This window comes from Babylonia areolata, chromosome 23, assembly GCF_041734735.1.
Source record: "Babylonia areolata isolate BAREFJ2019XMU chromosome 23, ASM4173473v1, whole genome shotgun sequence".
NCBI classification, from domain to species: domain Eukaryota; kingdom Metazoa; phylum Mollusca; class Gastropoda; order Neogastropoda; family Buccinidae; genus Babylonia; species Babylonia areolata.
Window position 1 is genome coordinate 5,935,673 of NC_134898.1, and position 26,989 is coordinate 5,962,661.

At 44.8% G+C, this 26,989-nt stretch overlaps 2 protein-coding genes across 2 annotated transcripts; both read left to right on the forward strand.

Annotated features, from left to right (window-relative positions):
- Positions 1–471: 471 nt before the first annotated feature.
- LOC143298269 (adenylate kinase 9-like) lies at positions 472–22,008 on the forward strand. Its single transcript, XM_076611084.1, has 12 exons — positions 472–609; positions 1,835–1,955; positions 4,088–4,237; positions 6,170–6,282; positions 10,893–11,000; positions 15,267–15,326; positions 15,846–15,986; positions 16,257–16,331; positions 17,328–17,620; positions 19,616–19,796; positions 20,126–20,288; positions 21,995–22,008. The coding sequence occupies exons 1-12, from the start codon at positions 472–474 to the stop codon at positions 22,006–22,008; spliced, it is 1,557 nt and encodes a 518-aa protein (XP_076467199.1).
- Positions 22,009–22,803: 795 nt separating this feature from the next.
- Positions 22,804–26,542, forward strand: LOC143297817 (uncharacterized). Its single transcript, XM_076610324.1, has 2 exons — positions 22,804–22,884; positions 26,054–26,542. The coding sequence occupies exons 1-2, from the start codon at positions 22,858–22,860 to the stop codon at positions 26,453–26,455; spliced, it is 429 nt and encodes a 142-aa protein (XP_076466439.1). The 5' UTR covers positions 22,804–22,857; the 3' UTR covers positions 26,456–26,542.
- Positions 26,543–26,989: the final 447 nt, after the last annotated feature.

Sequence of the window (26,989 nt, forward strand, 5' to 3'; positions counted from 1 at the left end):
GAAAAAAACAACAACCAGAAACAAAGATAAAACAGGAATAAATTAAAACGAAGAATAAAACAGGCTAGCAACAACAAAAACAGAAAATGAAATAGATAATAAGTAGATAAAATAATAATAATAATGATAATATAATATGATAGATAAAGACAAACAGAAAGACACAGAAGAAAGAAAAAAACCAACAAAAAACAACCCCCCCAAAAAAAAAGAAAACAAAAAAAAAACCCCACAAAAACCCAGAAAGCCACCAAACAACGAAACTAACACCACCACCATCACTACCACCACCACCACCAACAACAACAACAACAACACGCCCCAATGTCCGAGTCAGAAGAGCCTCCGGTCACCAAAAAGGAAGACGAAGAACCACAGCCACAACAAGATGAAGCGACAGAGAAAGAAGAAGAAAAGAAAATCGACAAGGCCGCCTCGGCACAGGGGAGCAAACAGGCCTTTCGGGGCTCCATGACGTTATCTCTGACCAGCGTGTCCGAGTCCGACATCCATCTGACCGCAGTGCCGCTGACACTGCCCAACGTCAAACAGGTTGTCATCCACAATGCCCCGTACCTGAGAGAAACCGACCCTTATCCTGAGGATGAGGTGAGTGAGTGTGTGTAAGGGGGGGAAGGGTGTGTGTGTGTGGGGGGGGGGGAGGATTGTGTGGTATGGCTGTGTGTGTGTGAGGTGGAGAAGGTGTGGAGGGGGGGGGGAGTTGTGCAGTAGGGTAATTTGTGTGTGTGTGTGTGTAGGAGGGGAAGGTGGGAGGGAGGGGGTATGGGGTGGGAGTTGTTTGGTAGGGTTGTGTGTGTGTCAGGTCAGGGGCATAGCCCTTGCTACTGGTACCATGTAACCCAGTACTACCTGCCGCATGTGAAGTCTCCCAACGACGGACCAGGCGGAGGAGGAAACCTTTCCCAATCGGAAGGGGATGACCAAAGGGCAGGAGGAGCTCTTATCCTTGGCTGGAAGTCCTCCTAGGAGACGGAGCTCTGAAGAAAAAACCTGCACCTGCCAAAGCCGTCCTACACGTGGCAGTATCAGCACCTGTGGGACTGTGAGCGTCGGTAGGCGAGAGAGTGGGGAAGGGACTGCACAACTCCTCACTAAAAAAAAAAAAAATCACCTGTGCTGGTCAGGCAACCAGGCTAATGTCGGAACGACAGAACGCTGGCCATAAAGGAGAAGCGTGAGCGAAGGAAGCAGGGCTCAACTTCTGGAGACGTTTTCCCTTGCAACACCTGTGGGAAGTGCTGTGCATCCAGAATCGGCCTCTTCTCCCATATGAGGACACACACCGACAGATAAACCTGCCCGCCTACTCATCCGTCGTTCCGACGGGAGACTTCATCAAGTGTGAAAGGGGGAGATGGTCGGGGGAGGGGAGAGATGTGCGGTAGGGTAGTGTGTGTGTGTGTGTGTGTGTGTGTGTGTGTGTGTGTGTGTGTGTGTGTAGAGGGGAGGGATGGTGGTGGGGGTAACGTGTGTGTGTGTGTCTGTGTATTGGGGAGGGTGGTGGTGGTGGAAAGTGTGTTCGTGTGTGTGTGTGTGTGTGTGTAGCGGGGATGGGAGTTGTGGGGTAGTGTGCGTGTGTGTGCGTGTGCACGTGTATGTCTGTGAGTGCACACGCGTGTGTGTGTATGTGTGTATTTGAGTGTTGGTGTGTGTCTGAGTTTAGTGTGTGTGTGTGTGTGTGTGTGTGAATGCAAGCAAGCGCGTGTGTGTATATAATTATGTCTGTGTGTGTTTGATTGTGCGTCTGTGTGTGTGTTCACATGAACACACGTGCACACATATTCCATACTGTGTGTGCTCCCATGATGTCCAGACGGAGATCCGCTTCCTTTCCACCAAGCCCACGTGTTTCATGGTGTTGGGCAAGCCGGGATCGGGCAAGAGCACGCTTGCTAAACTGGTGGCCGATGAGTGGAAATGTCAACTGCTGAACTGTGAGCACTGATGGTCAATGGGTCTCTTCCAGGCCCGCAATCACACTTACCTCTTGCGCATCTTTCACTTTATAATGATGTTTTCATGTATATACTTACATACGTTTTTTGCTTGTTTTTTTGTTTTTTTAACTTTGGTTTTATTAAAAAAAAAAAAAACAAAAACAGCAACAACACAACAACTAAACTGTTTCAACAGTACACTCAAAATTGAACACCGTTCGCTTCTTGTGACAGGCATTTTGGTGGTTGCCCTATTTTACTGAGATCATTGTTGGTCTTTTAATCATGAGTAATGATCTGCATGCTAAACATTGTTTGTATATGCGTTGTGTGACTGAGTGGTCGTGAATTGTGATTGAATTATCACTTCATATGCTTATAGTATATTCTAAATTGGTTACTTTTATGTGAAGTGTCTGTGGTGGTGTTTTATTTTTCTCAAATAGGTGAATTTTGTGTTATGTGTTCAATGTGTAGTTCATCAAAATTTTTACTCTTTTGTTTGTTTACCTCTGTTGATTCTCAGTGTCATTTCTAGCTTTCAGGTTGATATATTAGTTGTGTGTGAGTGTGTGTGTGTGTGTTGTACCTTTTTTGTGCAGTGAATGATATGTGGGTGTGAATTGTTTTATCTCACTTTTATCATTATATTTTTTGAAATGTTACATATTTGTTTGTTTGTTTTATTTACTGTAAAGTGCGGTACGGTACGTGAGCCTGCTCGATCCTGAAAGCGGGAAATCGTGCTGTATAAGCCTTCATGTCATTATCATCATTATTATGATTATATTGTATTTCATTGTATGTTGATGTTTTACGCACACTGAGGGTAAAGGTGTCAAGGCCTGACCAGCACGTTGAATGCATGCTGAAACCAGGCAGTTTCTGTTTCAGTTTTTCTTCCCCCCTCCCCCCACCCCCTTTTTTTCGTTTATTTTCTTCTCTCTTTTTTTTCAAGCAGGTATGGTGCAGCGAACTCATATGAACAACTTCGCTCGCTCTGATACCATCTTGAAACTGAAACTGAAACAGAGCATAATCGTGCTTACTGGAAAATGTGCAGCGTGTTCTTATAATTATGCTGGCGAGTATGTGGACTGTTGTCGGGAAATGTGCGTGTTGAACAATGAGTGAATGAGGATGATTAGCACGTCAAGCATGGTGTGCATGCGTCACACACACACACACACACACACACACATTTTCAAACTTCTAAGATGCTCTTGCATGTGTACGCATTAAGCTGTGTTCACATGTGCCCGCTTCCTTTTCGTCCAAGCAGAAGTTGGCCAGACTGCCAGTGTGCGAACACACATTGTATCTTTCCGCCTGTCCGCATGTGTGAATGTCTGCCGGCTTTCGTTCTGTATGTCTGGTTACTCCGAATCAGACATGTACTCTCTTGCGTGCGCACGTGTGTGTGTGTGTGTGTGTGTGTGTGTGTGTGTGTGTGTGTGTGTCTTTATGTCTATCTGTTGTATATCTACCATCGTGTTCCAAATGAAATGCTTGATTTACATCGAAATGAAACGATACACATTCGTGGATTAAAAAATGGGACAGAGAAAAGCGCAATCAACAACAACAACAACAACGACAACAACAACACACACACACACACACACACACACACTTCATCAATGCTGTTGGACTGTGAAACAGCTGATAATTTCGAACATGGATAATTGACTTGAAATCTATGGGGGTTTTGTTGTTGTTTTTTTACATTTGTTTGAGAAACAAATCTTAAAAAATGAAACTTGGCCGTGTTTGGTATCAAATTGACGACCCGATAGGAAAAAAGTCAAATATGTATGTTACTCCACATTGGTTTTCTGTTTCTGCAATTTACTAAATGATAGTGAACATGGACAATTGACATTGATTAAGAAAGCTTGAAGAATTTGTGAAATGTTGTTCAGTTTTGTTGGACAACATTTTCACGCTCTTGCTATTTGCGTAAGTTCACGAGTTGCTCTATACAGGAGTTGAGAACTTGAAACCTGTGTGAGTGAATGCATGCATTTGAGAGCGCGCACGCGCGTGTCGCTTGGTTACGTTAATATATCCACGGAAGCGTTTGTGAGTGTGTGTATGTGGATCTTTTTTTTTTTTTCTTTTTCTTCCAGCCACACACCTGATAAGCCAGCACATGCAGAAAAAGACCATGATGGGAAATGCCTGCGTCAAGACACTGACCAAGGGAGAAGACGTGTCCGAGGCGGTTGTAATACAGTTGATTCACGACATGGTTGCCGCCCCTAAAGTGTTTCACCACGGTAAAAACTGGGCCCCTCAGTTATGTTCTTCAACCTTCACCCTGCTTCCGACATTTATATCAGTTAGTTGTTTCCTTCGTCGTAGGTCCGTGTCAGAGCCTGTCTCACTGTTAAAAAAAAAAAAAAAAAAAAAAAAAAAAGCCATTCTTCATAACTGAACCTCATGGGTTACTGTCAAAGCCTGTCTCACTGTAAAAAGCCATTCTTCATGGGTCACTGTCAAACCCTGTATTACTGTAAATAAAAGCCATTCTTCATAACTGAACCTCATGGGTCACTGTCAAAGCCTGTCTCACTGTAAAAAGCCATTCTTCATAACTGTACCTCATGGGTCACTGTCAAACCCTGTATCACTGTAAAAAGCTGTTCTTCATAACTGTACCTCATGGGTCACTGTCAAACCCTGTCTCACTGTAAAAAGATATTCTTCATGGGTCACTGTCAAACCCTGTATCACTGTAAAAAGCCATTCTTCATGGGTCACTGTCAAACCCTGTATCACTGTAAAAAGCCATTCTTCATAACTGTACCTCATGGGTCACTGTCAAACCCTGTCTCACTGTAAAAAGATATTCTTCATGGGTCACTGTCAAACCCTGTATCACTGTAAAAAGCCATTCTTCATGGGTCACTGTCAAACCCTGTATCACTGTAAAAAGCCATTCTTCCTGACTGAACCTCATGGGTCACTGTCAAACCTTGTCTCACTGTAAAAAGCCATTCTTCATGGGTCACTGTCAAACCCTGTCTCACTGTAAAAAACCATTCTTCATAACCGAACCTCATGGGTCACTGTCAAACCCTGTCTCACTGTAAAAAAAAAAAAAAAAGCCATTCTTCATAACTGTACCTCATGGGTCACTGTCAAACCCTGTCTCACTATAAAAAAAAACCATTCTTCATAACTGTACCTCATGGGTCACTGTCAAACCCTGTCTCACTGTAAAAAGCCATTCTTCATGGGTCACTGTCAAACCCTGTCTCACTGTAAAAAGCCATTCTTCATGGGTCACTGTCAAACCCTGTCTCACTGTAAAAAGCCATTCTTCATAACTGTACCTCATGGGTCACTGTCAAACCCTGTCTCACTGTAAAAAGCCATTCTTCATAACTGTACCTCATGGGTCACTGTCAAACCCTGTCTCACTGTAAAAAGCCATTCTTCATAACTGTACCTCATGGGTCACTGTCAAACCCTGTATCACTGTAAAAAGCCATTCTTCATAACTGTACCTCATGGGTCACTGTCAAACCCTGTCTCACTGTAAAAAGCCATTCTTCATGGGTCACTGTCAAACCCTGTCTCACTGTAAAAAACCATTCTTCATAACCGAACCTCATGGGTCACTGTCAAACCCTGTCTCACTGTAAAAAAAAAAAAAAAAGCCATTCTTCATAACTGTACCTCATGGGTCACTGTCAAACCCTGTCTCACTATAAAAAAAAACCATTCTTCATAACTGTACCTCATGGGTCACTGTCAAACCCTGTCTCACTGTAAAAAGCCATTCTTCATGGGTCACTGTCAAACCCTGTCTCACTGTAAAAAGCCATTCTTCCTGACTGAACCTCATGGGTCACTGTCTAACCCTGTCGCACTGATAGAAGCTATTTTTCATATCTGTACGTCCTTGGTTTGTGGGTACCACATCACTTTTGGCCAACGTGGGTTTACACAGAACGTTAGGCAATGTAATCGTAATGATCATGTTGTTTTAGGTGTGCGTGAGTGTGTGTGTGTGTGTAGTCTTGTCAGTTTTTTTTGTTTTTGTTTTTATGGAATCACTTGTTTTGGGATTTAGCAGTCGTCACATGTGAGTCTTGAAGGATATACCTTTGTGTGTGTGTATGTGTGTGTGTGTTTCAGCTCCCCCCCCCCTCCCCCCCCCCCTCCTCCACCTCCCCTTTCCTCATGAGTTTTCTGTTTTGCAGGCTATATTCTGGATGACCTACCGTGTTTGTCGGAATCGACAAAAACTATCCAGGACCAGATGTCGCTGATTAACGGCTGGGACCTACAGCCTGACTTCCTCATCAACATCAAGGTGTGTACGGCGTGTATATAGCCAGCTATCTGCCTGTCTTCGTGTGTATAGTATTATTATTATTATTCATTTATTTTTAAAATCATTATTATTATTATTTTAATTTTTGTTATCTTTTACTTTATTTATTTTATTTTGTTTTTATTTTATTATTTTATTTTTATTTTATTTTATTGTATTTTATTTATCTTTTTTTTTCTCAAGGCCTGACTAAGCGCATTGGGTTACGCTGCTGGTCAGGCATCTGCTTGGCAGATGTGGTGTAGCGTATATGGATTTGACCGAACGCAGTGACTGCTCTTTGAGCTGCTGATACTGATACTGATAGGACTCGGCACAGGAGGAAGGCGGGACCCAGCCGTCTCCAATCGCCGTTTCCACTTTTCAACGACCAAAGTCATGTACCCACTCACTGTTGGGAGCAGTGAGAAAAATGGACGTGAAGTAATAATAAAAAGTAATAATGATAATGTACATTTATATAGCGCCCTTTCTCACTAAGAGCTCAGGGCGCTTTACTGTTTACATGAAAGAAAAATGATACAAGTAACATAAAACATGCATGACAACTCTTTCTCAAAAACCCCTCCCCCCACTCACACTCTCCCTTTCCCACTGTACATACATCCAAAGTGAGCTGACATGGGTGGTGTTGGAGAAAAGGAAGCTGAGAGTACTTATACTGTTATAGACAGAAATAGAATCAGATGCACGGATATGATGAGGAAGGTTGTTCCAGATGTGAGGAGCAGCAAAGAAGAAAGAACGTTCACCATAGGTTCTTGTATTGACACGAGGAAGTTTCAAAAGGTAACAAACAGTCAGAGGAAGGGCGGAGATTTCTCGTGGTACCTCAATTTTCCCATGGACACAACACCATGGCGAAACAGGGTCTTCAACCCTTCATCACTGGTGAACGCACACCCGGTCAGAAGTGCAATGCCCAACCGATTCTGCCACGACGATGCCAGTCCGTATCTTTGACAAGGACTTGGAAGCTCGTGGTGGACTTTTTTACGTGGAGAAATCGATGACGACGATGAACTGCTGTGACTTAAGGCCAGACACTACAGTCAAACAACGCCTTTTTTTCTCTCTCTCTCCGACTGTATCTCTCCTTTTTTGTCTGCTAGGTGTATCATCACTTGTGGATCACAAAAAAGTGTTCTTAGATTTCTGTGAATACCCGTTGCTATGGAAACAAATCAAAATGACCGCCAAACAATGTCTCGAAGAAATCAGTTTTGTGGTCCATGTCGTGCGTGCAGACACTTTTTTGTTATGTGGACTTGATACACAATGACATTATCTTCATTTTCACGTGAGATTGTGTTGATTCTTCAATTATTGTACTTTTCATGAATTTTTGAAATTTTGGATATTGCGAAATCATCAAATTTTTTTAATGAGTAAAAATATTGGAACTGCTATGAATTAAAACTTCAGAGAATATTTTCATACATACTCGTGACAAAACTTCAATAACATGTCATAAAACAATCATGCAGTCTCATGGTTGTAGATTTACTCATCATTGAGCAAGTCAAAGGTATGTTGTCAAGGCCAGAAACTTGACGACTTGCGTCGAAATTGAACAAAAAATTATTAATGAACACTTCCGTGATTCAGCAAGCAATCTTTATTGGCAATTTTTTCATTGTTAAATACATCTTTATAGTGGAAAAACTTATGCATATGATAGAAGAGATGTTCAAGAATCAAAATCCATCAAAAAACCAAATCATGAAAATTCATAATTTTGGTCTCTTTTGCGCTGCCGTGTCCCCCCTTAAAAGTCAGCGCACGATAATGTAAGAGTGTGATCAGAAATGACGATACGTCGACTGAGGCGAGACGTCTTTTTTGTGATTTCAAGCCTCTTTCTGTGTCTGTCTGTCTGTCTCTGTCTGTCTGTCTGTCTGTCTGATTATGTGTGTGGATGTGTCCCTCAAATTTCAATTGTTACTGACATGATAGTAAACGACAAAAGAAATGTTCACATGCTAACAATGCCTCTTCCCAAGCTTGAATTCAGTCTTTAATCAAGTCTCATGCCCTATCCAGCTCTGTCTTACCCTGTCCTGTCTTGTCCTTTCCAATTCTATTCTATTCTGGCTGTATCAGATATAAATATCGTAAGGATTATCAAGTAGCATATTCTTTCCACCATGCATGACATAGCACGCGTGCCATCATGTCCTGCTCTACCCTATCTTACCCTGTCCTACCCTATGTGTGCCAGACCCTACTCTACCTTAGCCTTTCCTGTTCTGTCCTATACTGTCATGTCTGTCCCACCCTTTCCTGTCCCTACTCTGTGTTCTACCCTAACCTGTCCTGTCTTGTTTTGTCCTATTATTTCCTTCCCTGTCCTACCCTTTCCTCCCCTGTATTGTTTTGTCCTACCAGTTCCTACCCTTTCCTGTCCCAGGCTATCCTTCCTCTCCCTATCCAGTCCCATACTGTCCTACCCTGTCCCCTTTCCTATCATGTCCTGCCTTATAATAGAGTCCTAGTTCTTTCCCACCCTGCCCTGTCATTTCCCACCCTACCCTGTCCTGTACTGGCCTGCCCTTTCCAACCCTTTTACTGTCCTGTTCTGCCTGCCCCATACTACATTTTTACGATTCTGTCCTGTCATATGCTGGCCTGTGCTTTCCTAACCTATCCTGTGCTACATTGTCCTAAATTTACTGTCCTTTCCTGTCCTATACTGCCCTGCCGTTTACTATCCTATACTGTCCTGTCCTACCCTGTCCTATCCTTCCTATACTGCCCTGTCCTTTACTGTCTTATACTGTCCTGTCCTACACTTTCCTATCCTGTCCTATACTGCCCTGCCCTTTACTATCCTATACTGTCCTGTCCTACACTTTCCTGTCCTGTCCTATACTGCCTTGCCCTTTCCTGTCATATACTGTCCTGTTCTACCCTGTCCTGTCCTGTCCTGTCCTATACTGCCCTGCCCTTTACTGTCATATACTGTCCTGTCCTACCCTGTCCTGTCCTGTCCTATACTGCCCTGCCCTTTACTGTCATATACTGTCCTACCCTGTCCTGTCCTGTCCTGTCCTATACTGTCCTGTCCTACACTTTCCTATCCTGTCCTATACTGCCCTGCCCTTTACTATCCTATACTGTCCTGTCCTACTTTTTCCTATCCTGTCCTATACTGCCCTGCCCTTTTCTGTCCTATACTGTCTTGTCCTACTCTGTCCTATACTGCCCTGCCCTTTACTATCCTATACTGCCTTGTCATACACTTTCCTGTCCTGTCCTATACTGCCCTGCCCTTTACTGTCCTATACTGTCTCGTCCTACCCTGCCCTATACTGCCCTGCCCTTTACTGTCATATACTGTCCTGTCCTACCCTGTCCTGTCCTGTCCTGTCCTGTCCTATACTGCCCTGCCCTTTACTATCCTATACTGTCCTGTCCTACACTTTCCTATCCTGTCCTATACTGCCCTGCCCTTTACTATTCTATACTGTCCTGTCCTACACTTTCCTATCCTGTCCTATACTGCCCTGCCCTTTACTGTCCTGTACTGTCCTGTCCTACCCTGTCCTGTCCTGTCCTAAACTGCCCTGCCCGTTACTATCCTATACTGTCCTGTCCTACACTTTCATATCCTATCCTGTCCTATACTGCCCTGCCCTTTACTGTCCTATACTGTCCTGTCCTGCCCTCCCTGTCCTGTCCTAAACTGCCCTGCCCTTTACTATCCTATACTGTCCTGTCCTACACTTTCCTATCCTGTCCTATACTGCCCTGCCCTTTACTGTCCTATACTGTCCTGTCCTACCCTGTCCTGTCCTGTCCTAAACTGCCCTGCCCTTTACTATCCTTTACTGTCCTGTCCTGTCCTACACTTTCGTATCCTATCCTGTCCTATACTACCCTGCCCTTTTCTATCCTATACTGTCCTATCATACACTGTCCTATCCTGCCCTGCTTTTCCCTACTTGTCCTATCCTATCCTCCACTATCCTGCCCTTTCCTACCCCATCCTGTCTTGCACTTTCCTGCCTTTTCATACCATATTGGCTATACTGCCCTATCCTGCCCTTTGCTATCCTGTACTATACCATACCATCCTATCCTATCCTACCCTGTCCTGTCCTGTCCTATCTTGTTTCAGATTAATGTTGACGATCTTGCCCTGTCCTGTCCTGTCCTATCCTGCCCTACTGCACGTTGTCTCAGATGAATGATGACGATCCTTTCCTGTCCTGTCCTGTCCTGTCCTATCCTGCCTTACTGCACGTTGTCTCAGATGAATGATGACGATCCTGTCCTGTCCTGTCCTGTCCTGTCCTATCTTGCCTTACTGCACGTTGTCTCAGATGAATGATGACGATCCTTTCCTGTCCTGTCCTGTCCTATCCTGCCTTACTGCACGTTGTCTCAGATGAATGATGACGATCCTGTCCTGTCCTGTCCTGTCCTGTCCTGCCTTACTGCACGTTTTCTCAGATGAATGATGACGATCCTGTCCTGTCCTGTCCTATCCTGCCTTACTGCACGTTTTCTCGGATGAATGATGACGATCCTGTCCTGTCCTGTCCTGTCCTTCCTACCCTATCCTGCCCTACCGCACATGGTCTCAGATGAGTGACGAGGACGTGCTTCAGCGACGCCATGGCCTGAAGGTGGACCCTGTGACAGGGAAGGTGTACCCCAGGGAAGTGTACGCTCCGGATAAACCTGTCAAAAAGGTCACGTGTAACACCCACTTTCTTTTCTCTTTTTCGTCTTTCATTGCTGTTCTTCCCTGCTTTCTTCTTTTTTTTTCTGGACAGCTGCACGCACCAGATAAACCTGTGAAACTATAACTTGTATGATTGTCAATCGTGTCCAGCTAAGACCGTCAGGACAGCAGAGGAGGCAAGTGCTTGCCCGAGCTATCTGGACCAGAATTTGATCAAAATGAGAGTGTCTTGCCCAAGTTACATCCCAACTCTCTCGGCCAAAAAGGTTTAAGGGCAGTCGGCGTTGGGATGGTTCTTAAACGACCAACTAGCCCCCAAGGCTGCAGCACCAACAACCAGTGCAGTCTTACCTCCTAGTTTGAGAGCCATAGTCTTTCACAAAAGACAAAACTGTAAATGTTTAGTCGTTGGACTGCAGTGAAGAAACCAGTGATCACACGTCTCTCAGTTTGCTGTAAGCCCAGCTGAAAGCTTATGTCAGTCTCTTCCTTGTTGTCATTTTTTTTCTTTTTCTTTTATATTTGTCCTTATTTCTGTTCTTGTTTTCATATGTTTCTGTCATTTTTATACTTGAAAAAAAAATCATTTCGTTTTTCATCGCTTATCTCAGTACAAAGTATAGCTTCACGCCCGGGAAAAGCATCGAAACAAGCATTAGATCATTCGCTCATTTATTTTCTTCTTTTTGATTTTTTTGTTCCTCGTTCTTTCTGTCAGCCTGCCTGTCTCCGCGTTTCCTCACCCATTGACTGCTGCTGACCGCTATGTTGGTCACGTCGGTGAAGGTCTGTCACCTCGCTGAGACCAAATAGGGGTTACAGGTCACTGGGTAAGACAGAGGTTACAGGTCAGGATGTCACCTCGCTGAGATCAAACAGGGGTTACAGGTCACTGGGTAAGACAGGTTACAGGTCACTGGGATAAGACAGAGGTTGCAGGTCGCTGGGATAAGACAGAGGTTGCAGGTCACTGGGTAAGACAGAGGTTACAGGTCACTGGGATAAGACAGAGGTTACAAGTCACTGGGATAAGACAGAGGTCATTGGGATAAGACAGAGGTTACAGGTCAGGATGTCACCTCACTGAGATCAAACAGAGGTTACAGGTCACTGGGTAAGACAGGTTACAGGTCACTGGGATAAGACAGAGGTTACAGGTCAGGATGTGACCTCGCTGAGATAAAACAGAAGTTACAGGTCACTGGATAAAACAGAGGATACAGGTCACTGGGTAAGACAGAGGTTACAGGTCAGGATGTCACCTCGCTGAGATAAGACTGGTTACAGGTCAGGTTGTCACCTCGCTGAGATCAAACAGAGGTTACACGTCACTGGGTAAGACAGGTTACAGGTCAGGGTGTCACCTCACTGAAAACAGACAGCAGTTACAGGTCAGGATGTCACCTCACTGAATAAGACAGAGGTTACAGGTCAGGATGTCACTTCACTGAGGTACGACAGAGGTTACAGGTCAGGTTGTCACCTCACTGAGGTAAGACAGAGGTTACAGGTCAGGATGTCATCTCACTGAATAAGACAGGTTACAGGTCAGGATGTCACCTCACTGAATAAGACAGAGGTTACATGTCAGGATGTCATCTCACTGAATAAGACAGAGGTTACAGGTCAGGATGTCACCTCACTGAGGTACGACAGAGGTTACAGGTCAGGTTGTCACCTCACTGAGGTAAGACAGAGGTTACAGGTCAGGATGTCATCTCACTGAGGTAAGACAGAGGTTACAGGTCAGGATGTCATCTCACTGAATAAGACATGTTACAGGTCAGGATGTCACCTCACTGAATAAGACAGAGGTTACAGGTCAGGATGTCACCTCACTGAATAAGACAGAGGTTACAGGTCAGGATGTCACCTCACTGAGGTACGACAGAGGTTACAGGTCAGGTTGTCACCTCACTGAGGTACGACAGAGGTTACAGGTCAGGTTGTCACCTCACTGAGGTAAGACAGAGGTTACAGGTCAGGATGTCATCTCACTGAATAAGACAGGTTACAGGTCAGGATGTCACCTCACTGAATAAGACAGAGGTTACATGTCAGGATGTCATCTCACTGAATAAGACAGAGGTTACATGTCAGGATGTCATCTCACCGAGGTAAGACAAATGTTACAGGTTAGGTTGTCTGTCACAAGTCTGTTTTTGGACTTGTGTTTGTTTTGGGACTGAGGTCAGGATGTCACCTCACTGAATAAGACAGTAGTTTCGGTCAGGATGTCACCTCACTGAATAAGACAGAAGTTACGGTCAGGATGTCACCTCACTGAATAAGACAGAAGTTTCGGTCAGGATGTCACCTCAATGAGGTAAGACAGAAGTTACGGTCAGGATGTCACCTCACTGAATAAGACAGAAGTTACGGTCAGGATGTCACCTCACTGAATAAGACAGAAGTTTCGGTCAGGATGTCACCTCACTGAATAAGACAGTAGTTTCGGTCAGGATGTCACCTCACTGAATAAGACAGAAGTTTCGGTCAGGATGTCACCTCACTGAATAAGACAGAAGTTTCGGTCAGGATGTCACCTCACTGAATAAGACAGAAGTTACGGTAAGGATGTCACCTCACTGAATAAGACAGAAGTTTCGGTCAGGATGTCACCTCACTGAATAAGACAGAAGTTACGGTAAGGATGTCACCTCACTGAATAAGACAGAAGTTACGGTAAGGATGTCACCTCACTGAATAAGACAGAAGTTACGGTAAGGATGTCACCTCACTGAATAAGACAGAAGTTTCGGTCAGGATGTCACCTCACTGAATAAGACAGAAGTTTCGGTCAGGATGTCACCTCACTGAATAAGACAGAAGTTACGGTCAGGATGTCACCTCACTGAATAAGACAGAAGTTTCGGTCAGGATGTCACCTCACTGAGATAAGACAGAAGTTACGGTCAGGATGTCACCTCACTGAGGTAAGACAGCAGTTACAGGTCAGGATGTCACCTCACTGAGGTAAGACATAGGTTACAGGTCAGGATGTCACCTCACTGAGGTAAGACATAGGTTACAGGTCAGTTTGTCACCTCACTGAATAAGACAGAGGCTAGAGGTCAGGATGTCATATCACTGAATAAGACAGAGGTTACATGTCAGGATGTCATCTCACTGAATAAGACAGGTTACATGTCAGGATGTCATCTCACTAAAAACAGACAGAGGTTAGAGGTCAGGATGTCACCTCACTGAATAAGACAGATGCTGCAGGTCAGGATGTCACCTCACTGAAATAAGACAGAGGTTATAGGTCAGGTTGTCACCTCACTATAAACAGACAGAGGTTACAGGTCAGGATGTCACCTCACTGAATTAGAGGTTACAGGTCAGTTTGTCACCTCACTGAATAAGACAGAGGCTAGAGGTCAGGATGTCATATCACTGAATAAGACAGAGGTTACATGTCAGGATGTCATCTCACTGAATAAGACAGAGGTTACATGTCAGGATGTCATCTCACTGAGGTAAGACAGAGGTTACATGTCAGGATGTCATCTCACTGAGGTAAGACAGAGGTTACATGTCAGGATGTCATCTCACTGAATAAGACAGAGGTTACATGTCAGGATGTCATCTCACTGAGGTAAGACAGAGGTTACATGTCAGGATGTCATCTCACTGAGGTAAGACAGAGGTTACATGTCAGGATGTCATCTCACTGGATAAGACAGAGGTTACATGTCAGGATGTCATCTCACTGAGGTAAGACAGAGGTTACATGTCAGGATGTCTGTCGCCAGTCTGTTTTTGGACTTGTGTTTGTTTTGGGGCTGTAACACGTACGTTGTTGTGTCCAGTAAAACCAGTCCTACCTGTGACCAGTGCACAGACAGTGGCAACTGCACTTCAACCTCGGACCACTCTGATCTCCTTTCACCACAGCTCAGCAGTTAAGGGGTTAAAAGGCCAGCGACAGTTGCTTCATGCTGTAAAATGTCTTTGAAATCGATTAATTTTTTTTTCTTAATATTATGCTCAATTGAGGCAAACAAAAAAGTCGTTTCTGTTGTAAGTTTATCTAACTTGCAAAATGTTGGCCAGATACTCATGGGGTTAAAAGACTTTGGTGTTTGGGTTTTGTTTTTTTGTTTTGTTTTTGGTGTTTGTTTTTTTTGTTTTTTCATGTATTTCTTTATTCTGGGTATGAAATCGTTATTTTGTACTGGTCCTCTATACTCCAATATGAGTGAAAGGGTCATTGAAACTTGAAACTGGAGACCTGCTAAATCAGGCGTGACTGCTTTTTATTTGACAGCCCAAAGAAGGCGGCGAAGAAGAAGAGGAGGAGGAGGAGGAGGAAGAGGAAGGGGATCTTGTAAGTGACAAGTTAAACACGCGTTGAAGACACTCAGAGGTTAATGGGGTCCTCTCTGTCCCTTGCAACAGCTATGGAAAACTATTTTGTCCCACGTTGACATGGAATGCATGCCCGTACAGGAACGCATGTATGCACACACACACACACACACACACACACACACACACACACACACACACACACACACACACACACACACACTTTTTCTATACGTATGTACAATATATATAGAGAGAGAAAGAGAGAGAGGGAGGGGGGGTTATTTATAAGATAATCAATGAATCTGACCCTGCTGAATTTATTCCACAACATGGGATAACTGAGTTTGAGTTGAATAACGACCTGTTCACAAACGTCCATACCAGATGAAGTCAAGTTGTCAAAGGCTTAGATTCCACAAGGAAGTTTATGTGGAGATGTGAAGTTGAGCCTAACAACGACCCATTGTTTGGCGAAGCCCGTCTGTAAGTACTGATGGTCAAGTGGTTGACGGGCGTGGGTGTTGGACTGCACCAGGAGGACGAGGAGGAGGAGGGGTCGTCGGACAAGCTGAGCAAACAGGTGCTGGCCCGCCTGCTGGTCAGGCCGGAGGACGCCAGTCCGCACGCTGAGAACACGCTCAACTTCTACAACACCAAGATAGCTCCTGTCTTCCAGGTAGTTGAGAGGGTGTGCGTGTGTGTGTGTGTCGGGGGGGTGGGGGGTGGGTGGAGGGTTGTGTGTGTGTGTCGGGACGGTGGGGGGGGGGGGTGGAGGGGTGTGTGTGTGTCGGGGGATGGAGGTGTGTGTGTGTGGGGGGTCTTTCTTTCTTCGTTTATTTGTGATTGGTGTGCGTGTGCATGTGTGTGAGTGTTAGGTGTTCATTTGTGTGTGTGTGTGTGTGACAGCAGCCATGGGGTTAATATGCATTCCATTCTCTCACGCCAGGACCTGTTGGCAGCCCATGACCCAGAGTACATTATCAACCTGGACGGAAACCAGCCCGCTGATGTACTTGCCAAGGTCATTGACTGTTCAACGGTTCTCTCTCTCTCTCTCTCTCTTTCTCCCCCCCCCCTCTCTCTCTCCCTTTCTCTCTCGCTGTTTCTTCCTCTTCTTCTCTTTCTCTCTCTCTATCTCTCTCTTTCTTCCCCTTCCTCTCTCTCTCTTTCTTCCTCTGTCTGTCTGTCTCTCTCTGTCTCTGTCTCTCCCTGTTTTTGTTTTTGTTTTCTTTCTCCTTTGTCGTTATTTCTACATGTCTCCTGTGAAGGACTGTGACTCTCAAACCAGGAGGCAAAATTGCACTGGCTCTTAGTGCTGCAGCCTTGGGGGCTAGCTGGCCTTTTGGGGAACTATCCCAACGCCGACTATCCGAAAAACCCTCTTGGCCGAGAGAGTGGGTATGTAACATGGGCAAGACACTCTCTAAAAAAAAAAAAAAAAAAAAAATTCTAGCCTAAATAGTCAGGACAGCAGTTGTTATCACCTCTGCTGTTCTGATGGTCCTAGTCGAACACGTCTGACTTATCATACACCTTGTCTCCAGGTGGAGTGATGGCCTAGAGGTAATGCGTCCGCCTAGGAAGCGAGAGAATCAGAGCTTGCTGGTTCGAATCACGGCTCAGCCGCTGATATTTTCTCCCCCTCCACTGGACCTTGAGTGGTGGTCTGGACGCTAGTCATTCGGATGAGATGATAAACCGAGGTCCCGTGTGCTGCATGCACTTAGCGCACGTAAAAGAACCCACAGCAAAAAAGAGTTGTTCCTAGCAAAAATTTGTAGAAAAATCCACTTCGATAGGAAAAACAAATAAAACTGCACGCATGGGAAAAAAAAAAAAAAAAAGGTGGCGCTGTTGTATAGCGACGCGCTCTGCCTGGGGAGAGCAGCCCGAATTTCACAAAGAGAAATCTGTTGTGATAGAAAGAAATACAAATACAAATAGTCTTTTTCCCCAGTAAAAGGCTCGTGACACACACACACACACACACACACACACACACGTGTTGTTTGTTCAGCAAGTGGTAACCAGACTGCAGTGTTTCCTGGTGACCCCGGCAGCCACGGTGCAGCAGCTGAAGGAGCCTGACGCCGACGAGGAGGAGGAGGAGAAGGAAGAGGGGGCCGGGGGGCCAGGGGCGGACTTCAACGAAGAGGACAACCTGCCCACGGACGAACTGATGCGGGCCCTGGCCCCCAGGCGGATGGTGGCTCCACGGTACCGCTGGCGGCGAAGTCGCTGGCTCCGCCACTGTCCAGTTGCCCTGTTCGATGGGAACAGGGTGCCTGGCAAAGCCAACTTTGCTGTCGGGTAATACAAGGGGGTGGGGGGTTTGGGGGCCGGGGGGGGGGGGGGGAGGGCTAGGGGTGTGGGGTGGAGGTGTGTGTGTGTACGTGTGTGGGGGTGGTGGTGGGGGGGTGTGAATTGCGGTGGGGGTGAAGGGCTGTGACGTGGGGGGGGGGAGTGGGTGTGTGTGTTAGGTCGTGGGTAGGTGGGGGGGGGGGGAGGGAGAGGGGAGTGGTGAGTGTGTGACTGGGGGTGGGGGTGAAGGGGGAGTGACGTGGTGGGGAAGTGGGTGTGTGTGTTAGGTCGTGGGTAGGTGTGTGTGTGTGTGTGTTGAGAGAGATGGAGAGAGAGAGAAATCACTCATTTATTCATAACAGAATCGACCAAGGGAACAGAAAAACGTTAATAAAGGAATTAATGAAAAAAAAGTGATTAAAGAACACACCCAAGAGTGCGTGACTGCAGACTGAATGGGAAATACATATCTGCAGAAGAAAACAATGATCATCAGTTTATTAACTTTGAAACATTCATGGACATATCTGCCCGGTTCAGGATGGGGAAACAGACGGGTGGCAATAGGGACCTTCGACTTTCAAAAGATGATCAGTTGTCAATGTTATGTAGAATAATGATTTAAAAACCGAAAATTAACCTTTGCAGTGACATTCTTAATAAGAAACAATTTGAAACGATTGAGTATGCTTTGGGGTTTGGAAATTAAGGAGAAATGATTATAGAAGAAAATCCAATCTCAAAAACAATATATGCAACGACAGAGGAGAGCATGGTGAAAAAAAAAAAGAGTTTGGTTGTATATGTATCGTTAATGGAACTTGGGTGAGATAGTGATGCAGGTTTACCTTCCTTCCAAATTATCTTATTGAGGTACATAAAGACTTATCCACATGGGTAGTGGCACAGTTTTACCTGCCTCCGAAATCATCTTATTGAAGTACATAAAGATGAATCCACATGCAACAATTTTGTCACCTGCCAAATTATCCTACTGAGGAACATAATAGACTCATCTACCTAGTTATTGTGCAACAATTTAAGCTACCTACCCAGTCACCCTGTTGAGGTGCATAAGACTGACCTACACACTTGTTGTGCAGCAATTTCAGCTACCTGTCAAATCACCCTTTGAAGGTGCTTAAAAGACTTATCTACACACCTCCTGTGCAACAGTTTTCAGCTACTAGTCAAATCACCCTGTTGAGGTGCCTAAAAGACTTATCTACACACCTCCTGTGCAACAGTTTCACTTACTAGTCAAATCACCCTGTTGAGGTGCCTAAAAGACTTATCTACACACCTTCTTTGCAACAGTTTTCAGCTACCTGTCAAATCACCCTGTTGAGGTGCTCAAAAGACTTATCTACACACCTTTGCAACAGTTTTCAGCTACCTGTCAAATCACCCTGTTGAGGTGCTTAAAAGACTTATCTACACACCTTCTTTGCAACAGTTTTCAGCTACCTGTCAAATCACCCTGTTGAGGTGCCTAAAAGACTTATCTACACACCTCCTGTGCAACAGTTTTCAGCTACCTGTCAAATCACCCTGTAAAGGTGCCTAAAAGACTTATCTACACACCTCCTGTGCAACAGTTTTCACCTACTAGTCAAATCACCCTGTAAAGGTGCCTAAAAGACTTCTCTACAGACCTCCTGTGCAACAGTTTCACCTATTAGTCAAACCACCCTGTTGAGGTGTCTAAAAGACTTTTCTACACACCTCCTGCGCAACAGTTTTCAGCTACCTGTCAAATCACCCTGTGAAAGTGCCCAAAAGATTTAATCTACCTACCACCCATTGGGCAACAATTTCAGTCACCTGCCAAATCATTCTTTATTCTTATTCTCTATATCAACCTACCTGTTACCTACATACCTACCTACCTACCTCCTTACCCACCTGCATGCCTACATATACATCCACCCTCCACCTTTTTAATCTCTCCCTGGGTATGCCCTCCCCCGACCCCCTTACTCACCCCCGCCACCCTCCCCCTAGGTTTCTGGACAAGATGTACGTGTTGTCGAGCGCGGACACCATGGAGCAGTTCGTGGCGGACCCCCGCCCCTACCTGCTGCCCCCCCAGCCCCGGCCCCCCTGCAAGCTGTCCGTGCTGGGCCCTCCCCTGTCCGGAAAGACCACCCTCTGCTATGTGCTGGCCCACACGTTTGGCGCGGAGGTCAGTGTGTGTGTGTGTGTGGTGTGTGTGTGTGTTGTGTTGTGTGGGGGTGGAGACGGCGTTTGGGGTCGATTGTGTGTGGAGAGAGAACTGACATTTCACGGTCGCACATCTGTCATGTTTTCAATCACATGAATACGATACTGTGCGGGGGAAATCTGTCTGTTCGGGGGGAAAAAAAAAAAAAAAAAATATATATATATATAGATATATATATCAGTGAATCACCCCTCCCCCACTCACCGAAACAGTCCTTCACCCACATTTTCACACCTGTACCTCCCCTTCCTGCATCACCACCCCACCCCACCCCTTCCCTCCGTGCACAGGTACTGAACGTGGACCAGATCATTCAGCCCCGGATTGGGTTGGAGAAGGAGAAGATGGTGGAGATGGTGCGAGAAAAAGTGACGGCCGAAAGCATAGAGACCGTCAGAAAACGGATCCATGAAAGTGCTGGAGCCAAGAAGAAGGCCAAAGAGACAGAGCAAGGTGAAGTGCTCTTGTGGTTGTGGTGGTGGTGGTACAATGCAATACAGTACAATACAACACAATACACCTTCATTCATCTATTTGGATATTAATTGTGCATCAACAGGTTCGTCACTCACCCTACACAATAATTCAGTCCACAGCCAAGCTCAACACACACACACACGCCAAAACAAAGGTTGGACCAAAGATATATATATATACAAAAAAGCGACATATATAAAGCTGAATGCACACAAGCAAGTAATACAACACCGCGGGTACATTTTCCACACATACCTCCAACCCTCCCCACTCCATCCCCTCACACACACACGCACGCACACACACGCGCACACACACACACTTTGTAAAATAGCATGAATATCAAGAAACACAATTTCAGGACAAGAAATGCTTCTATAAAATTATCATGAATTGTTAACTGACAGGTTTAGTATCAGAAAAGTGATATGCAGTAAAAGAGATCTGTTCTAAAGTAACACGAACATTGAAATAAAAGATTCCGGAATAAGAAACCCTGCTAGAAATAAATCATATTTCATAAATTTCGTATTGTACACGTGATAGTTAGATCATGATGGTCGATCGGACAATTCCATAATACAATACACCACATTTGCTAGTCAGATGCCAGACCAGTAGCATAACCCACGCGCTTAGTCAGGTCTTGAGTGCCTGCTTATATATCTGTGTACCTGTCAGAGTGGATTTCTTCTACAGACTTGGCCTAGAGGACAACACTTACTGATGTTGTCGCTGGCTAGTTTGTTTTTCAGTGCGCCAAGTGCGCGCTGCATACGGGACCTCGGTGTACCGTCTCACCCGAATGACTAGATGCTCAGTTTGATTTTGCAGTCAAACTTGGGAGGAGAAAGGGAGAGAGTGGGTTTGGGAAGTCAGAACCCCGCGGACATTGTATTGGCAATGAGCGTCTTAGTCATTCTACCGCCTTCCTGGTTCTTACTGGTAGTGGTCGTAGCAGCAGCAGCAGCAGTAGTAGTAGTAGTAGTGGCAACAGCAATAATAGTAACAGCAGTAGTGGCAGTAGTAGTTGTGGCAGTAGCAATAATAGTAACAGCAGTAGTGGTAGTAGTTGTGGCAGCAGGAGTAATAGTAACAGCAGTGGCTGTAGTGGTGGCAGTCGCAATGATAGTAACAGCAGTAGCAGCTGTAGTAGTAGTAGTAGTAGTAGTGGCAGTCGCAATGATAGTAACGGCAATAGTAGTGGTAGCAGCAATAACAGCAACAGCAATACTGGTAGTAATGGCAGCTGCAAGTAACAGCATCAGTAGTGGTAGTGGCAGCAGCAATAATAATAACAGTAGTAGGAGTAGTAGCAGCAGCAATAACAGTAACAACAGCAGCAGTAGTAATAGTAGTTGTGGCAGCATCATTAATTGTAGCAGCTGCAGTAGTAGTCGCCACAGCAGCAGCAACAGAAGCCAAACCAAGCCACCAACAAACCAAATGACTTCCTACTTGTCATGAGCATGCGTGCGCCGTGTAAGAACGAGCCTCTCTATTTCGGCATGTGTGTGCTTTCCATGTGGACGAGTTCCATGCGTACGTAAGATCTTTTGTGAGCGTCCTTGTGCGTGAGTGTGCACATGCCAACGCGTCTTCGTTCGTATGCGTGCAGTGTAGTGTATTGTAGCGTATTTATAGTGTAGTGTATTGTAGTGTATTATTCTTTGCCTCAACAGAAATGTCTGGCTGATCTCTCCAGTGAGAGCGTGTCGCTACCGTACAGCGTTGACCCTTTATACTTCCTTTTTGTCTTCTATAAGTGGATGTTTCTACAACTCTTTTGTTGCCGTGGGTTCTTTGACGTGCGCTAAGTGCATGTTACACACGGAATGACTGCTAGTGTCCAGACCACCATTTAATTTTTTAAGGTCTGGTGGAAGGGGAGAAGCTACTGGTCAGAAAGGGATTCGAACCAGCGCGCTCAGACTCTCTCGCTTCCCAGGCGGTCGCATAGTCACTGGACCACCTCTCCTCCACGAGTGGTTCTGCATACAGAATTATATGCTGCATTAAAACACCTTGACTGCCCGGGGTAAAAAAAAACAACAACAACAGAAAGTGGTGTCTCAAGTCATAAATCTATCCAAAAACGATCAGGCCATTTCTGAGAAAATGGTCTGGAGATATACCACTCTAGACCAATTGTGTGTATTTAAAGCCTTCTGAAGATATTCTAACTTCTTTTTTTGATGATGTCATCGGTGACGTCACTATGGACGTAAGCGCTACGTCCTGCGGCGGTCAAGGGCTTTCAAAGTTTAAATTGTGTGTGTGTGTGTGTGGTGTGGTGTGGTGTGGTGTGGTGTGTGTGTGTGTGTGTGGTGTGTGTGTGTGGTGTGGTGTGGTGTGTATGTGTTGTGTGCGTGTGTGTGGTGTGGTGTGATGTATGTGTGTGTGGTGTGTTTGTGTGTGTGGTGTGGGGTGGTGTGTGTGTTGTGTGTGTGTGTGTGTGTGCGTGTGCGTGCTGATCGGTGAGCAACGAAAGTTGAGGCCACAGGAGAGCAGCCAGCACCAGCAGAAGACAAGGAGGCAGACGGGAATGTGGCAGACGACACACAGAAAGAAGGTAGGTATATGGGGCATGAGAAAGGAGGCCGGTCAACCATCTTCTGTAGAGATGCAAGATTGTTCATTTCATTCCAAGTCTTACAGTGGCATAATCATTTCTCCACACACACGCACACACACACAGACACACGCACTCACACACACACACAATCGACATATGCATGGAAACTTTTTTTTGACAATATCAGTATAAATAATCAAATGTACACAATAATAATAATTGTTGTTACCATAATTATCATCATTTTTGGCTCACTTGTGTAAACAATGTGAGTCTATTTAATAACCCTGTGTTCGGTTGTGTGTGTGGTAAACTTTAACATTGTTATTTTCTCTAGAAATACTTAGTCAGTTGATACCAAATCTGGCACATATATAGCAAATGATCAGTACTTTCCATACATTCTAATCATAATGGAATTGCATCCTTGGGAAGGGCATAAAATAGATTTGAATATTTTTACAAAAATTGTGTGCTGGCGTCGAATGCACTTTGCTGTTTTTGTATTTGGTGCATTGTTTTGGAAAGCGAAATGTGAAAGACCAGCCTCTTTATTTTGATATATTACCACTTTACGTTTCGTAATATATATGTAATTTAATGTATTATGCCCTTATTGTATTCATGTATTCTGTTCATTAAAGGGGGGGGGAAATCACAAAAAAATTGCTGTTACATCTTTCTTTTTATACACAAAACTTAGCATTTTTATGTGACATACTGACACAATAAACAATAGCAGCTCATTGATATTTTCGTTGCTGAAAATGGAACTTCTTTTGTTCGATATGGAAGTTACATTTACACACATATCTCTCAATGTACCTGTTAATGGGACGTTATACTTACAGGCTGAAAAGTAATTATCAGCAAGGAGATAATTATCTTATAACATATCTCACTCATCTAAAACATTTCATTTTAAAAACACGACTCGAAGCACAAAAAGGCTTGTGTATTTTATACTCAGTGGGAAGGTCTTACACTATTTACATTTGAGAAAGATGCTAACTACAACATCGACGTGTTTACTGCATTTTAACTAAAATAAACATAACAGAAACTGTACTTGACAGATCCCACGCCAATCGACGGAGGCGGACATCTTGGATTACGGTGTGCCACATTCACTCAATAATTCACGATGACATATAGAACTGACAGGAGGCGAAGAACGCAGCTGAATTTTTATGCAGAGAGAGATTTGCGTATTGGCCTGAAAAGTTACTGCATAAATGTCCCCAACAAGCATACAAACATAAAAAATCGATTTTCCAAGCACAATTTCAGTTACCTCACGTCGCATTCTGTATGCACGAAGACAACTCTGACCTTTGCCAACTGTACGTCGATCTATAGTAGTCCAAGCGTACAAGTCTGTAAAACATATAATACCTAGCTTTGAAAGATGTATTAAGTGGGGTTTTTTTTTAACACTGACATAATCTTTAATGTACGGTTTTCCATATCATTCGGAGGCCAAGTAGAAATATGCCAAGCAACTCCTAGCAGACAGCAATGTTTCGAGGTACCGAAGGATGTTTTGTTTGATCGCTGCCTGTCTGAAAATAGCTGTTGCAGCATAGTCCTTTCAGTTGACACGAAAGGGGCAGCAGGTTGGTACAATGAACATGCAAGTAGTCGTGCCATGGCTGATTGACGTCACAAAGTAACCCATATAAAATGGAATGGTACAGTTCGGGAAATGCAGTATATCGCATACCTTTGAAAGAACTGGCGTGTAACAACTCCGCTGTTTATTTGCTCTCATCTGACGGTAGAAATAGTTTGCTAGTACCGTGGGCTTTTGAGGCAAGGTGTAGCTTCGGCAGTTAGTTTGACGCAGCATCTTTCTTACTCAGGCCAGTAAAATACTCGATGTTCTACTTCAAATGTCTCATCCACTGACTGACCTTGTGGGTGAATAAGCGACCTCTTATTAATTAGTGTTACCAGTGGGCCTATCAACATATATTGATCTAAATAATATTATCTGCTTTTCGTTAAGATTGAGAATTCGTAGAATTGAAAATTGCATGTTTGAAACGGAACAATTCCATCTGTAGCAACCCACGTTCTCAGTGGTACACTTTTTTTTTCAAACACATATAGATCTAGATAAAATTGTGTGTGTGTGTGTTTGCCAGGTTATCCATTTTTTTCTTCTTCTTTTTCTTGTACTTCTTAATTCCTTTGTTGGATTAAGTGCATATCACAAGTGAGTCTTGAAGGCTTTGCCTCTCTTGTAGTAGTAGTAGTAGTGTTATTGTTGTTATCATCATAGCCGTCATTATTATCATTATTTCAATAAATGCTATCATTCTTATTTTCATCTACTGTATAAGAGGAACATAAATTATCTATTAAAAAAGATCACAAACCAGCTAGGCAGTCCGGAAGTAATTTGAAAAACTAACAAGCAGTACTTATAAAATATCTTAAATGACACATGAATAAATAAACCTGACTTAAATAGAAATATTGATGCAGTAGATTTCGGATTTCTTCCCTGTTGGTACACGTGCAAAATCGGTTCGTAAATATCGTAAACAGGAGACAGACAGAAAAGGAGGGATTCATCTTTCAGCAAGTCTCGCGCATGGAAACCACATTATTCTTCAGTTCAGTGTGCTCCATATTTAGATAACGTTAATATTTTTCTGCTGCCTTAACCACGCGTGGGAAAGGGGGAGGGTATATACATGTGTAATGAATAGAAAAGGAGCATCAATCCTTTGGATATTCTACATTCTTGAGTAATTAAACAGAAGAATAGAATTAAAAGTTGATGCGCGCAATGTGTTTTAGAGGACACAGGCACAGCAACTTATCCTCAGAACTTGGGTTCAAGATGGCAATAAAAAACGATAATAGATATGAGTAATCCAAATTTTCCTCAAAGAAAATGACAGTACAGTTTTAGAAGTTACTCACCTGCTGTGCAGATGACCAGGAAGTTTAAGTTTCAAGGAAGTGTCGAGGCATGCAGACTGATCCATATACACTACACCACATCTGCTGTGTATGTATGTATGTATTTGTGTGTGTGTATATATATATATATATATATGTACGCACACACATCTATAAAAAAAAATGTAAGGGGTGTCCTTGAAAATGAAACTGTTTGTTTTGTCTTGTCTTCCTCCCCCACCACCACCACCAGGCACAGCCGCCCCAGAAGATGCAGCACACACGGAAGCCGAACCGGAACACGCCCCGCAACCGGAAGTGGTGGTTCAGGAACCTGAAGAGGGGGCGGCAAACACGGAACCGGAACATGCCCCGCAACCGGAAGTGGTGGTACAGGAACCGGAAGGAGAGGCACACACGGAACCGGAACATGCCCCGCCACCGGAAGTGGTGGTACAGGAACCGGAAGGAGAGGCACACACGGAACCGGAACACGCCCCTCAACCAGAAACGGTGGAACAGGACCCAGAAGGAGAGGCACACACGGAACCGGAACAAGTCTCGCAACCGGAACAAGCCCCGCAACCGGAAGTGGTGGTACAGGAACCTGAAGGAGAGGCACACACGGAACCAGAACAAGCCCCGCAACCGATAGTGTTGGTGCATGAACCTGAAGAGGAAGCTGAGGAGGGCCAGGAGGAAGACCCCAGCAAGGTGGACGCCAACCACCCAGAGGTGGTTGAGTTGGTGGAGGCAGCAGTGAAGGCAGCGGAGAAGAAGGCCATGATCTTGCCGCCGAACGTGGTGGTGGAGGAGGTGCGGATTGCCATCAACAGGATGGAGGTGGACAGGCGGAATGGGTGTCCAGACCTACCCGAGTGAGTGATAGGGGTATCCAGACCTAGCCAAGTGAGTGATAAGGGTATCCAGACCTAGTGGAGTGAGCGATAGGGGTGTCCAGACCTACCTGAGTGAGTGATAGGGTGTCCTGACCTACCTGAGTGAGTGATAAGGGTGTCCTGACCTACCCGAGTGAGTGATAGAGGTATCAGGGCCTCGAGTGAGTGATAGGGGTGTCCTGACCTTCCTCAGTGATAGGGGTGTCCTGACCTTCCTCAGTGATAGGGGTGTCCTGACCTTCCCCAGTCAGTAATAGGGGTGTCCTGACCTTCCCCAGTCAGTGATAGGG